This window comes from Sphaerodactylus townsendi, linkage group LG02 (genome assembly GCF_021028975.2).
Source record: "Sphaerodactylus townsendi isolate TG3544 linkage group LG02, MPM_Stown_v2.3, whole genome shotgun sequence".
Classification (NCBI taxonomy): Eukaryota; Metazoa; Chordata; class Lepidosauria; order Squamata; family Sphaerodactylidae; genus Sphaerodactylus; species Sphaerodactylus townsendi.
Window position 1 is genome coordinate 46,394,584 of NC_059426.1, and position 13,275 is coordinate 46,407,858.

The 13,275-nt window shown below is 42.0% G+C and overlaps 1 protein-coding gene across 1 annotated transcript in view; it reads right to left on the reverse strand.

Moving 5' to 3' along the window:
• The window catches only part of ARHGAP15 (Rho GTPase activating protein 15), a 520,646-nt gene that overhangs the window by 237,337 nt on the left and 270,034 nt on the right, over positions 1-13,275 (reverse strand). The window contains exons 6-7 of the mRNA XM_048486956.1: positions 12,231-12,329; positions 7,044-7,170 (exon numbers count right to left, since the gene is read on the reverse strand). Coding sequence (XP_048342913.1) covers positions 7,044-7,170; positions 12,231-12,329 — 226 coding nt within the window. The remainder of the gene's footprint in view (positions 1-7,043; positions 7,171-12,230; positions 12,330-13,275) is intronic.

The window sequence follows — 13,275 nt, forward strand, 5'->3', positions numbered from 1 at the left end:
CCCAAAATGCTGCCACAAATCCTGTTCCTGGGGGATGAAGCATCCCTAAGGACAGGAGGGGACAGTTCAGGCTGCTGTTCCAAAGGAAGGGAAATAGGAAAGTCATACTCCACGGGAAGAAATATTTGTGGCCACAGAGACACTAGTCCAGATCCAAACCTACATTATGAAGTTAAACAAAATCATTGTATAACAAACAAATGAACATTACATTCTAACCACAATATCTATAAAAAGCATATGCATAATTTCTGTCTCCATTTCTTTGCTTACAGCAGTGATCTATTTTATTCATTAAAAATACATTGAACATGTAATAGGACATGTATTCTGTAGTAAGATGATACTGCAAAACAATCACAGATTCATGCATTTGTTGTTGGTCAATTGTGTTATTATTGCTCACATTTTAGACAGGATCAATACTATATATTGTCTATCTGGAACAATGAAATATATATGCCTGCTCACAAGCACAGACAGTGTGCATGCAGCAATATGACATTCCCAAACAACATTTTTATCAAAAAAATATCAATTTTTCCTTGAAGTTTATATCTCTTTGAAGCAAATAAAGTGGGGAAGCATAAAATTCACAGTTCATCAAGTTTAATAAACTTTGGAAGGGTGAATTGCTGCTTTAAGTAGGCCTCAGTAAGAGGAAAGGCTACCACTGGAGGTCTCAGCTCCACCCTTATTCCCTGTTCTTTTGGCAGCTATGTGAAATGGTTTTGTTTAAGAGGGCTTTTAATTTAAATTAATTAGTTGGCTAGGTGATGTTCATATTTGGTGGCTTCCTGGTTTTTCACTTATAGTCTGGGAGTTTACAGTTCAGCATTATTGAGATTTTTGGGCTGCTTTTAATCAGCGATATAAGACATTTTTAATGTAAACCATTTTGGGTTCACTATGAGCTGAAGAAGGCAGCAGGGAAGTATTTAAACAAATAAACAAAGCAAGCAAACATAGGCTTTAAGAATAACTAATACCCATCACAAATGCTAATGTCTCCACGATAAACCCACAAGGGATTTGTGAACCCAACATTAAAGAGTGGAAGGGGGCAGCGACTGCTCAAACTATACAACACCTCGAAGCACAGAGTCAGAAAACCTTGTTGGAATAAAATTTGACCACAACTTCATTGGATACAGCAGTTGTCAGAGCCTTTACACAGCATGGAGCAAAGGATCCAGTTATCAGGCAACCACATTGTTGGCTGATATACCCCTCTGCCCCAGACCACGAGAAGTCACTTCTGATGGCAAGTTGATGGATCCCATACCACATCCCTGAAGATGAGGGAAAGGGACCCGCAGGCAACTCCCCCCCCCCCCGCAAATGAATCCAGCTTCATGCTAACCCCACCAATACAGTTGTGACAAGAAAACAGTGCAGAGAAAACTGAACAACCTGATGTCACTACCAATGAAACACACAAGCCAAGGGAGGGCTAGGGTGGGAAAATCCAAAAGGTTGACTGAGGCTTCGACAGTATGAGAACAGCCTGAATGGGCCAGGGCAGGGGTCCTAATCCCAAGACCTGCCATGTGAGGTCTCTGGCCCCAACCCAGCCCCCTGCCCAGATGTGGGAATAGCCTGATTGGTCAGATGGGGAAGGGTGCAAAGGAGGTCATCAGCTGGGGAAAGGAAGTCCCCCAGCTCACTGGAAGAAGGTTGGGTTGCTGGAAGGTTGGGTTGCTTAAACAGTAGCCTCACCAGCCGTTAGGTCATTGCATGAATCAGAGGCCACTCTCCTGGAGGATTGCCTTCCCTCCCACCACCCACGGGCCAGCAAGCAAGGCCCAGGTAAGTCCAGGCCCCTTGCTTTAGCATGCTTGGTATGCTAAAAAGAAAAGATTTCGTTCCACATTTGCCCCCTGCCATTTTGGCCCCCCATTTTTGATGTTTTCTAACAGAGGGCCACTGTGTTGGATGACTAAAATCTTCCTGTCAGAAGCACAGCAGGCTAGCAGAGAAGCTAATACATATTCTTTTCACAAGGTGACATAAAGAGAACTGAGGAGAGTGTTCTCTCTGCCTTCTACGTCCCCTGACCTTTGGGTGGGAAACTTTCCCGCTTCCTACCCAACAGAAGAGAATGCTCAAGAGAATTCTAGCTGATTCTTCAGAGAAGCTGACTAGTCTATTTTACAGCTGGTCTGCACAGAAGGCCATGAATAGGAAGGAATTATTTCACCCCTAGGCCTTGCTTTAGTCGTCCACCAGCCATGCGACTATTTTTCCAGTCAGGACCCAAACCCTGTGAATAATCTTTCCAGAAGTTGAAACTGCCTGCAAAAATGGAGAAGAACGCATGAAAATTCCAAGTTCCATGCATAGGAGACCTTTAATATGATACATTCCAGATGGGAAGCCATGTTAGTTTGTGGTGGCAACAAAATTAAAAAGCAGTCCAATGGTATCTTAAAGACTTCAGAGACTCAGGCCCCTTCTGCACAGGCAGAATAATGCACTTTCAATCCACTTTGCAGCCATGCGGAATAGCAAAATCCACTTATAAACAATTGTGAAAGCGGATTGAAAGTGCATTATTCTGCCTGTGCGGAAGGGGCCTCAGCACAATGTATAAGCAGGGAGGTAGGGAGATGGTATGTTGGAGTTAGTTTTGGAGAACAATCCTAAGCAAGTCTACAGAATCTGATAGCAATAACAACAAAACAACAATGACAATGACAAAAGTGTTCTTACAGTGGAGACTGTGATAACTCCATTCATTGACAGAGACTGATATTTCACAATTTCTTGGGTTAACTTGTAAGAATAGGCTGGGAGGGACATTATTGAAATAAGGAGCTTAGTTGTCCTTTCTGTATGTAAGGAAGGAACTTAGACATTAGACACTCCTGCATCTTGATTCTCATTCCAAAGAATCCCTGGCCCTGCCACTACAATAGTGGCCCACTTCTGGGACCCTACTTTAGGTGGAAAGATAGCAAATAAACAAATAAGCAAACAAGAAAAAAATATAACCAAGCAAACTGCACATGCAGCTTATACTTTCCGCTATGACGATATAATGAATGTTCATGCATGAGCAGATCTCTGCTGCTCTGTAACCTAACAAACAAATCTAATGGTTTCCTCGTTTTCGGAACCATGGCTATTCTCTCTAATCATATGTTGGTTCTTTGCAGTTCCATTGCAGACACTTCCAAACATTAGCTAGGTTTATAATGCAATTCTGATAATGCAAGATTCGTGCTTATGGAATTCTGTGCCATCAGCTAGGGCTGGATGAGAAGCAGTCTTCAATAGCTTTCCGTGAAAACCACATATTCCAGATCTTTTCCATCCCAGAGCAAGAACCAAGGGGAGAAAAGTGTGTGTGTGTGTGTGTGTGTATTGATTATGCAAACTGCTCTTGTTGCCTAAAAACAGACACTCTGCCTTAGCATTTAAAGTGCCTGGTTTGTTCCACTTTAAATGTGATTTAAAACATGTATGCATTCCTTTAGCTTGTGGGCAGTTTCCAAAAACTTGGGCAATCCAGAAAGAGATTTTGATTTTTTTTCCCCCCTTAAATAAAAAAGCACCTTTTGAAATGCCCCCATTGCAGATACTGCACATACCGTCTTTGTGCTGCACAGTCAAACTGGACAATGGAACGACCACCTGTTAACTGCTAACAACATGTCATTACCAGTTCTCATGCCTTTTTAAAGCAATTTTGGCTCTGGCTGCTGATAATTCTGGCGACGATACTGGTGTGAACATTAAGGGCATAGAAAGCCAAAGGCAGAAAACTGACAATACAGTTTGTGCTTTGACTACTAATAAGTAAGTGAATGCTAACATTTTTCTAATTCCACATAATTACTGAGTCTCAAGGGGCCAAAAGAAAATTCCAAATACATATTTTTAAGGAAACGTAACTTAAGCTATTTAAACACAGAGAAAGCCTGAATCAGTGAGACTTTGTGTCAGATCTCTGGTACTTTTAAAACAAAAGTTAAAGCAGGAAATGGGCTCTTCAGAACTCGCTGTAGTTCAAGCATTGGAATCTATGATAACTTTTTGTCATTGGTGGGTATTTGATCTGTCTTCTGAATCATTATTGGTGAGATGTTGGAATTATGATGCCAAGAAGCATAAAAGACAACAACACATGGTGAGACAGCTTAGTGGCACTTTGCCAACGCAACGGCAAAGAGGTATGGGCCCTCGGATTGTATCTTTTCGCCACAAGCCATTATAACCAGGTTTGAACAAAGCCATGCATAGGAAACTTTAGCAAAGCTGAAAAGGAGTCAACCTCACATCCTGACTGAAATAAACAAGAGAAATTTGTAATCAGAACAATAACAAACATGTTATTTCCATATAAATATATAATATGAACAGAAGCAACATTTCCTAATGTTCACCAATATCCTTTCGAAACTAAGATGCTTGTTCAGAATTTTATACCTAAGCTACCTCTTATCTTAGCCTATCATCTTAGCTATGAGGAAATACGCCTATGAATTATGAGGCTAAACAACTAGAAAGGCTGGTCGACTTCAGATTCTTATATGATTCCCACTGGCTGGCTTTTTGGAAACATAATTTAGGCTAGATAGCTTTTTGGTCCAAATCCATGCAGCTTTTTATATGCTTATGTGATACTTTAAGGTATCAGTCTTGTACTGTTGTGTTTCTACAGACCACAATCCCAAACAGAGTTTCCATTCAACCTGAATGTTTTTACTGTAGGGGAACAATGAAGGTGTCCTTATATGAAGGAGACTACATAGACCAAATTCATATTTAAAATTAGGTAACACACCAACTTTCTGCCATCATATGTGCACTGCAAATGCTTCCAGGGCCATATCTACATAGTTTTGAAGAGAGGCAATAGTACAAAATGATGCTCCCATGTATTATATACATATTTTTCTTTATATATGTATATAATCAACAACTCCTTTAAATGACATGTTCTTTTAAATGACATATGAACCTCTATGAACTGTTCATGAATATTTCCTCAACCCAGCTCCCCCCCTACCCCCCCCCCCCAGACACATAAAAACCCAACTCAAGGAGAAATTTTTCAGTCTACCCGTTTCCCAGACATTTTTTTTTAAAAATACAGCACACCTAATTTTTATATGGCAAACACAATATACAAATTAGGTGTGCTGTATTTTAAAAAAATGTCTGGGAAAAGGGTGGACTGACAAATTTCTCCTTGGGTTGGGAAACACCATAGACACCATACTCCTTTGCAGTCTAATAAAGTACTCAAGAAAACTTTATCTAGTGATTATGCTGCTAAAGGCTAAAATAACTGAAGCTACTGAACTTTAGTTACTGAAAAAGATAAATAATGCCAAGAAACGTTGAAAACAGCAGGAAAAAAGGAAGACCCACCATGAGATGAATTGACTCAACAAAAGAAGCCGTGGCCCTCAATTTCCACGACCTGAGCAACGCTGTCAATGAAAGACTGTTTTGGGGGCCATTGATTCATAAGTCAGAAGTGAGCCCTTCGGGGGTAGGGCGGTTTATCAAATCGAATAAATAATAATTAAAAAATGCACATGAACAGGACCTCTTTTCTGGTCCCATCCCTTTCCTGAGGTGTAAAATCTTCACAACAATCCTGTGAATTTGAGGATATGTATCTAGCCAAGGTCACCCAGCAAGCTTCGGGGCAGAGTGGGGATTTAAACTTAGGTCTCCCAGTTCTTAGAAAGAAAGAAAGAAAGAAAGAAAGAAAGAAAGAAAGAAAGAAAGAAAGAAAGAAAGAAAGAAAGAAAGAAAGAAAGAAAGAAAGAAAGAAAGAAAGAAAGAAAGAAAGAAAGAAAGAAAGAAAGAAAGAAAGAAAGAAAGATTGATTGTGGGAACACTTCATTTTCTTTGATAGTGACACCAAAATGTGGGAAAGAAGATGTAGATAGGATGATCAGTCATTATCTTTATTGTGAAAAAAAATGAGCAGATGGACCCTTGAATAAACCAAGCTTAAATTTTAACCACAAAACCCCTGTTGGAGTGAAGTTGTTATTCCAAATGTATACAGGTTTGGCAGAATACAGAGAAAGATGGCACTAGAAACTTTTCCTCTTAGGAGCAGCAGTGGCGTAGGAGGTTAAGAGCTCGTGTATCTAATCTGGAGGAACCGGGTTTGATTCCCAGCTCTGCCGCCTGAGCTGTGGAGGCTTATCTGGGGAATTCAGATTAGCCTGTACACTCCCACACACGCCAGCTGGGTGACCTTGGGCTAGTCACAGCTCTTCTGAGCTCTCTCAGCCCCACCCACCTCACAGGGTGTTTGTTGTGAGGGGGGAAGGGCAAGGAGATTGTCAGCCCCTTTGAGTCTCCTGCAGGAGAGAAAGGGGGGATATAAATCCAAACTCTTCTTCTTCTTCTTCTTAGAACACTGTCATCTGTACTGTAGTAAACAATGCCCTCCAAGTACAGCCACTTAAGACTTAGGCCCGTGGTGGCGAACCTATGGCACTCCAGATGTTCATGGACCACAATTCCCATCAGCCCCTGCCAGCATGGTCAATCGGCCATGCTAGCAGGGGCTGATGGGAATTGTGGTTCATGAACATCTGGAGTGCCATAGGTTCGCCACCACTGACTTAGGCCCTTTCCACATGAGCAGAATACAATGCCCTAGGGACGGCAAAAACGCCGTCCCTGGGGAGCTGTTCACACAGCTGGTGCTGCTGCATCACAGCATTGCCAGCCGCACCACCCCCAAGCAGTGCGAAGGCTTCTTTTAAACCTCGCTCATGGGGCAAAGGTTTTCCAAAAGCAGTGCCTTCCTGCCGGCGCGGTGCAAACTGCACTGGCATGAGGGCGCCGCTTTTGGCCCCTGTGTTGTGCGACAAGAACTTACCTTGCCTTCTGTATGCAGCTCGGGACGGCTGCAAAGACACGCCCATGCTGTCCTCCAACCCCCAGTGGTCCATTATGCCAGACTAAGTGGCATTTATGCCCTACACTGCCTACTCAGCAATTTTGCCCCCACTTTGATTATTGCACTGTTAATACTTATCTAAATCAACATAACAGACACTTACTTAAAGATCTTCTATTTTCTGCCTTTGATTCTTTAGATTCAGTCCCCAAACTGCTCAGCAATTCAGAACTAGAAGATCTTCGAATTTGGAACTCCTTGGTCCTTGATGCGCCACTTTTCTCTTTGGACTAGGTGCAGAATTAAAACAGAAATATAGAAAACAAAATGATTCATTTCAAAAGACTACACTGAAAGCAAGTATAGACCTGGGAAAACAAAAATATTTATCAGGAAAGTATGCTTCAAAACCCTTTCAATAAAATGCTGTTAAAATAATGATACTAGAAGTAAAAGTTTAATTTCGCTTTGATGCTGGGATATTTAACAAACATTTTAGAAAACATTAATTAACAGCATTTTCCCCAAGTACATAAATTTAAGGTCAAAATTATAAAACCTTAAAAATAAAAGAATATAAAACTACTGTTTCAGTGGGAAAGGGGTGTTTGTAGAATGTTGAACTAATCCTACGAATAAGGCTTATCATATGAAGAAGGTTGTCCCAGTTAATGTACTGGGAAATTCCCCAGTTGCTGTACAGGGAAACATGCATTAATATTTATTTCATTGCTTACATTTAGAATGATTATTAGTTTTAGAAAATGGAGATTTATATTAGCGTTGCAGTTGTTCACATGACTCTAATGGTGATTTAGTGGTCAGAGTATTGTACTAAGATCTTGGAGATCTGGGTTTGAATCTCCAGTTTGCCACAGAAACGTGCTTGGTGACTTCGGGCCTGTAACGCACATTCAGTATAACTTACCTCACAGGGTTGCTATGAGGTTAAAATGTAGGTGGGGAGGACAGTGTAAGTTCATTTGGCTCCTACTTAGGGGAAAAGGTAGGCTATCACAGCATTATTTTCTACTGATGTAATACCATTTTTCTGTGTCATACTTCCATTCTGAATCATGACTGGAGAGTGCATTCTTTCATATGAATTCTGAAAAGCATGTGCATATGTGAACAAAGGAGTAGTGATGGCACATGTAAACTGTTCCATTCATTACTCCAATAAAGAGAGATTTGCATATGTTGAGAAATGCATGGATGGATTTGCTTATTCTACAGGGATGACTGCATATGTGGTGCCACCTTTTCTTCAGGCAAATCACTCCTCAGAAGTCACTGTTTCTAGGTGGTCTCTGACCTGCTTAATCCCTATTTCCAGCTTTAAGTACATCTTTTACATAATTTACATAATTTGCCACCTCCTACCTTAGAGTAGAGGTTCATTCCCAGCTATGTTGACTATGCAATTCTGTAAGTGCCTGGTATACTGGTAGCATACTATATATATATATATGATCACAGGAACGATTGATTAATGGGGAACCATTGTGGACAGAGCTCCATGCACTGACTGAGGGTAAATGGAAATAATCTAAAGAAAGACAAGCCCCCATCCCAGGGATATAGAAGTCCCTTAAATCCAGGCAATAGCTTATATGAATTCCCCCATATGTCCCAACTGCAGAGGCCAACTTACTGGTGGCCCCCGGCCCCTCTATGATGCGGCTGGCCTCCACGCGGGCCAGGACCTTCCCTGACACTTTTGGCCCGGCCTGAAATGGAACACCCTTCCTCCAGCTGTCCGGGCCCTGCGGGACCTGGGTGAGTTCCGCAGGGCCTGTAAGACTGTGTTGTTCCACCGGGCCTTTGGAGTGTCCAGCTGCTGATATGGTGCCCCCTTACTGCCCTGCCCCTAGGGCAGTTACATCAGGGTCCCCTCATATTGAGGGGTCCTGCCATCCCCCCTCATGGGGGTAGGTTTTAAATTGGGGTCGGACGCCTTTTATTATGTATTATGGTTTTTTGCTGTTTTATGAGTTTTAAGCTATTTTATGGATTACTATTAATGTTTGTTACCGCTGTTTTAAAGATTTTAGTGACTTGTTTTACCATGTTTTATGCTGTACACCGCCCAGAGCCCCTAGAGGATGGGGCGGTATAAAAGTTTAATAAATAAATAAATAAATAAAAATATTGCAGTGGCAGATAGTGTACAAATGAATCAACAAATGAAATACTTAGTCCCTTGAGTAATGTCCTCTGGGTGAATTCTCTAGCCTAGTTCAGAATTAAGTTTGGCAACCTGACTCTCTCTAAAGAATATTTTTTTTAAAAAACACCCTAAAAACAGTTCCCTTTTTTTCTTTGAGCACAACTATAACATTCAGAAACTCTTAAGCTCCCACCTTGACCTGGATTGCCCAGGCTAGCCTAGTCTCATCAGATCCTGGGAATTATGCAAGGTAAGCTATGGTTAGTTCTTGGATGGGAGACCACCAGAGAGGTCCAAGGTTACTATGCAGAGGCACACAATGGCAAACCACCTCTGTTAGTCTTTTGTCTTGAAAACCCTAGAGGGTGGTCATTAATCAATGTGACTTGGTGGCTCTGGCTACCACATTAATCTCCCAGAGAAATTATCAGAAGCATGATGGAGTTTTTGACTCCAGCTCTAAGATCACGGTATTTCTTGTGACCACTTTTGGTTGTAGCAGCATAGGGAGAGACTTCATGTTTAAAGGCTGCCAGCTTCAGAATGAAGGCTGCTAGTTTCAGTGTTACTTGGTTTCCTGATGTCTGTACTAAGGATTTTAATCATGCCATTCAAATTACACTTTCGATGAGATGCTGACTAACAACATTTAAGATACATGCTTTCTGTTACCAAAGCAAGGAGTAAACCACAGGGAATGGTGGCAGTCTTCTCCAGCTTTGATTATACTTCAAGCTAGAGAAGAACTTTTAGTGCTATCGTGATCCCTGTAGGTTGGAAGTATCATGAGCTACTGAGGTTCATATTTTAAATAAGGAAATTAAGAACTTTGGTGTCATCACTGTTCTGATGTCAAAAAGGGAAACAGAACTATTATTTAGTACTGCTCCCATACTTGTACATTCAAAATGTTTTCCAATTCTTATTTTATTCAATGGTCTCACTATTGGTGGTGTATAGATCACACATTAAAATGTCAACAGACTAGGCTCAGCAAGATCTAATGAAAAATGCAGCAAAAGGTGACTTTTCTTATAACCTCTTATCTTGCACAAATAGTTCCAGCATAATTAGGAGAGAACAAATGTGAAATTTATACTATGCATGGTAAAAATCAAAGGAGGAGGGGGGAGCTATTTTGGGAGGGGCAAATAAAATGACTGTTATAAAATTTAGTCTTATTTTAGACTGAGAAATAACAATAATTGGTTAAAAATAATATTTGCTAAGCTTGGCAAATAAGTAATATGATAATACATAAAAGAGTCATATGTGTTAATAGCCCTATCCAAGATTATATACTGTAGGCTGCATAAACAGAAAATGTAAAAATTCATTAGTTATTAAGTGCTTGTGTGCTTTTACTACCCACAGGAAACTAGTCCATTTTAAATTTCACAGCAATAAATGCAGTATTCTGTTTTAGGATGTAATCAAATAACGTAAGAAAGCCAATGCAATTCTGGGATGCATCAATAAGAGTATAGTGTCTAGATCAGGGGTCGGCAACCCACGGCTCCGGAGCCGCATGCGGCTCTTTCATACTTGTACTGCGGCTCCATGTGGCTTGGGTCCTCTCAGCCTCCTTCGGAAAGTCGCCCTAAGGGTTAATGGGAAAGAGTCCCCGTTCCTAGAGAGGCACAGCCCAAGACGGCTATCCCAAGCCACTTCCGGCTTCCCTGTTCCAGCTGCCTGGTTGGTTGATGATGGTGATGACGGCAGAGGCGGGGGCAGAGCACTGCTGGTGGATCCTCTTGAACAGGTGAGTGGCGAAGGGAGGGAAAGGGAGTGGCGAAGGGAGGGAGTTGAAGGAGTGCAGATTTTCAGCGCAATCTTAACCTCAGCCCACCCCCCCTTGAATGGGGGGTCAGGGGTCTACCCTGCTTTGGGTGGCCTCATTCCCCCCTCCCCTGGGTCCTTCTTGGGGAGCGGACCACATAGGGGACCCCAGCAGCACCCCTTGGGTTGCAGACCCCTCAGCAGCCCCGCTGAGATCAGGGGCTTTCCTGGCAGATGGCAGCCTGGCTGAGTCCAGGTGAGAAAGACGATGTCAGGTTTTAAAGGAGTTATTACCTGCAGCCCTGCAAGGTTGCATTTGTTGGGGCTGTTTGATGGGGAGGCGGGGGTGGGTGGGAATTGTTTGATTCTGCATTGGCAAGGGATGCAGGAGCACATGGGAAAATTCTTGCATGTGGATCTTGGAAGGTTTACTTCAGTGTAAGCCAGTGGAGGGTAAGCTTGTAGATCATGGAAGGGAGGAAGGCTGGGATCAGGTAAAGGTAAAATATATATATATACAGTGTTGTCTTCATTTTAAATGTCAAAAAGTATTTGCGGCTCCAAGTGTTTTCTTTCCCGTGGAAAAGGGGCCAAATGGCTCTTTGGGTATTAAAAGTTGCCGACCCCTAGTCTAGATCAAGGGAAGTAATTGTACCACTCTACTCTGCATTGCTCAGACCTCACCTAGAGTACTGTGTTCAGTTCTGGGCACTGCAATTTAAGGAGAATATTGACAAGCTGGAACATGTCCAGAGGAGAGCAACCAAAATAATAAAAGGTCTGGAATCCATGCCCTATGAATTGAGACTTAGGGAGCTGGGGATGTTTAGTCTGGAGAAGCGAAGGTTAAGGGGGGACATGATAGCTATGTTTAAATATTTGAAGGGATGCCATGTTGAAGAGGGAGTAAGATTGTTTTCTGCTGCCTCAGAGACCAGGACACGGAGTAATGAATTCAAGGTGCAGGAAAAGAGACTCTACCCAAACATTAGGAAGAATTTTCTGACTGTCAGGACCACTTGAAAGTGAAATTGTGAAAGTGAAGTTCACTGCCTCGGAGAGTGGCGGAGTCTCCTTTGGAGATTTTTAGATGGATGATCATATCTCACTATATCTCAGGAGTGCTTTGATTGTGTGTTCCTGTATGGCAGAGGGTTGGACTTGATGGCCCTTGTGGTCTCTTCCAACTTTATGATTCTATGATTTTAGTCCAGTAACCCTGTTTATCTGACACTTAAAAGTTAGACATATTTACATATTATAATATATTGATTGAAAAAGAAGGATGATGATTTAGTTAACTTGCTTTCTACTCTAAAACCTACACAAATGCTTAAATATACACAGTCTCAATGAGTATATCTTAATTAATAAAGGGAGCAGCCTTCCAAAACTACATACCACTTTTTCAATTGCATTTTTGATAGCACCAAACCAGTCCAGTATGATGAAGTCTGTATCTAACTGAAGGAGGAATTCATTTCCTGATGTGGTTGTGATCTGAACAGCAATGGAAAATCACAAGTAAGTACACTATAAGATATACACATTTGTTTTAGATGTAATTTACAAGCACATCATCTTCCATAACCTACCCCCCCCCCCCGAATGCTATTAATTCTTTCACAGGAAGCTACGTGTAGAGTTGCCAATAGGCCTGGAAAAAATGTTCCATCCCTTTAATAGAGGCTCCATGAATGGAAATGAACAGTTGTAACTTTTCAGTGAAGGAAGTAAATAGTGTCACCTGGTAAATAACCTCCCTTAGGCTGCAGTGCTGCAGTCAAAGCTCTGCTCACAACCTTAGTTCGATCCCAACGGAAGTCGGCTGCAGGCTGACTCAGTCTTCCAGTCTTCCAAGATTGGTAAAATGAGTGCCCAGATTGCTGGGGGTAAAGTGGAGATGACTGGGGAAGACAATGGGAAAGTACACCACAAACATAGCCTGCCTAGTAAATGTCATGAAGCGACATCATACTATGAGTCTATAATGATCTTTGCACAGAGACTCCTTTTACCTTTTAAGCCTGTATTAAAGGAACAAGACATTTTCCGTCAGGCATATGGCAAGTTACAGCTGAGTTCTGAAGCTTTCTTTAACATAAATCCTACCAAATTCAAGCAGACATCCAAGTAAATACATTCTAAAAAGAGTACACAGCACTAATCACTGGCCAGGCCAGACCCACACTGATCACATCTCATATCCAGAGGCGTAGCAAGGGAGAAAAGTGCCCGGTGCACTGGTGTGTCCTCCGCCCCTGGAACACCACGCCACACCCCCAGAACGCCCCCGGAATGCCCTCACCACATCCCCATGGGCTGCATGCCTGGTGTGTCCTGTCCCCTTGGAGCTACGCCTCTGCATTAACTCTGCTATGCATTAACTAGCAGCAGTGAACAACTACACTGCTGTCAACAGCCTCATTTTAAAACAAATTACCAA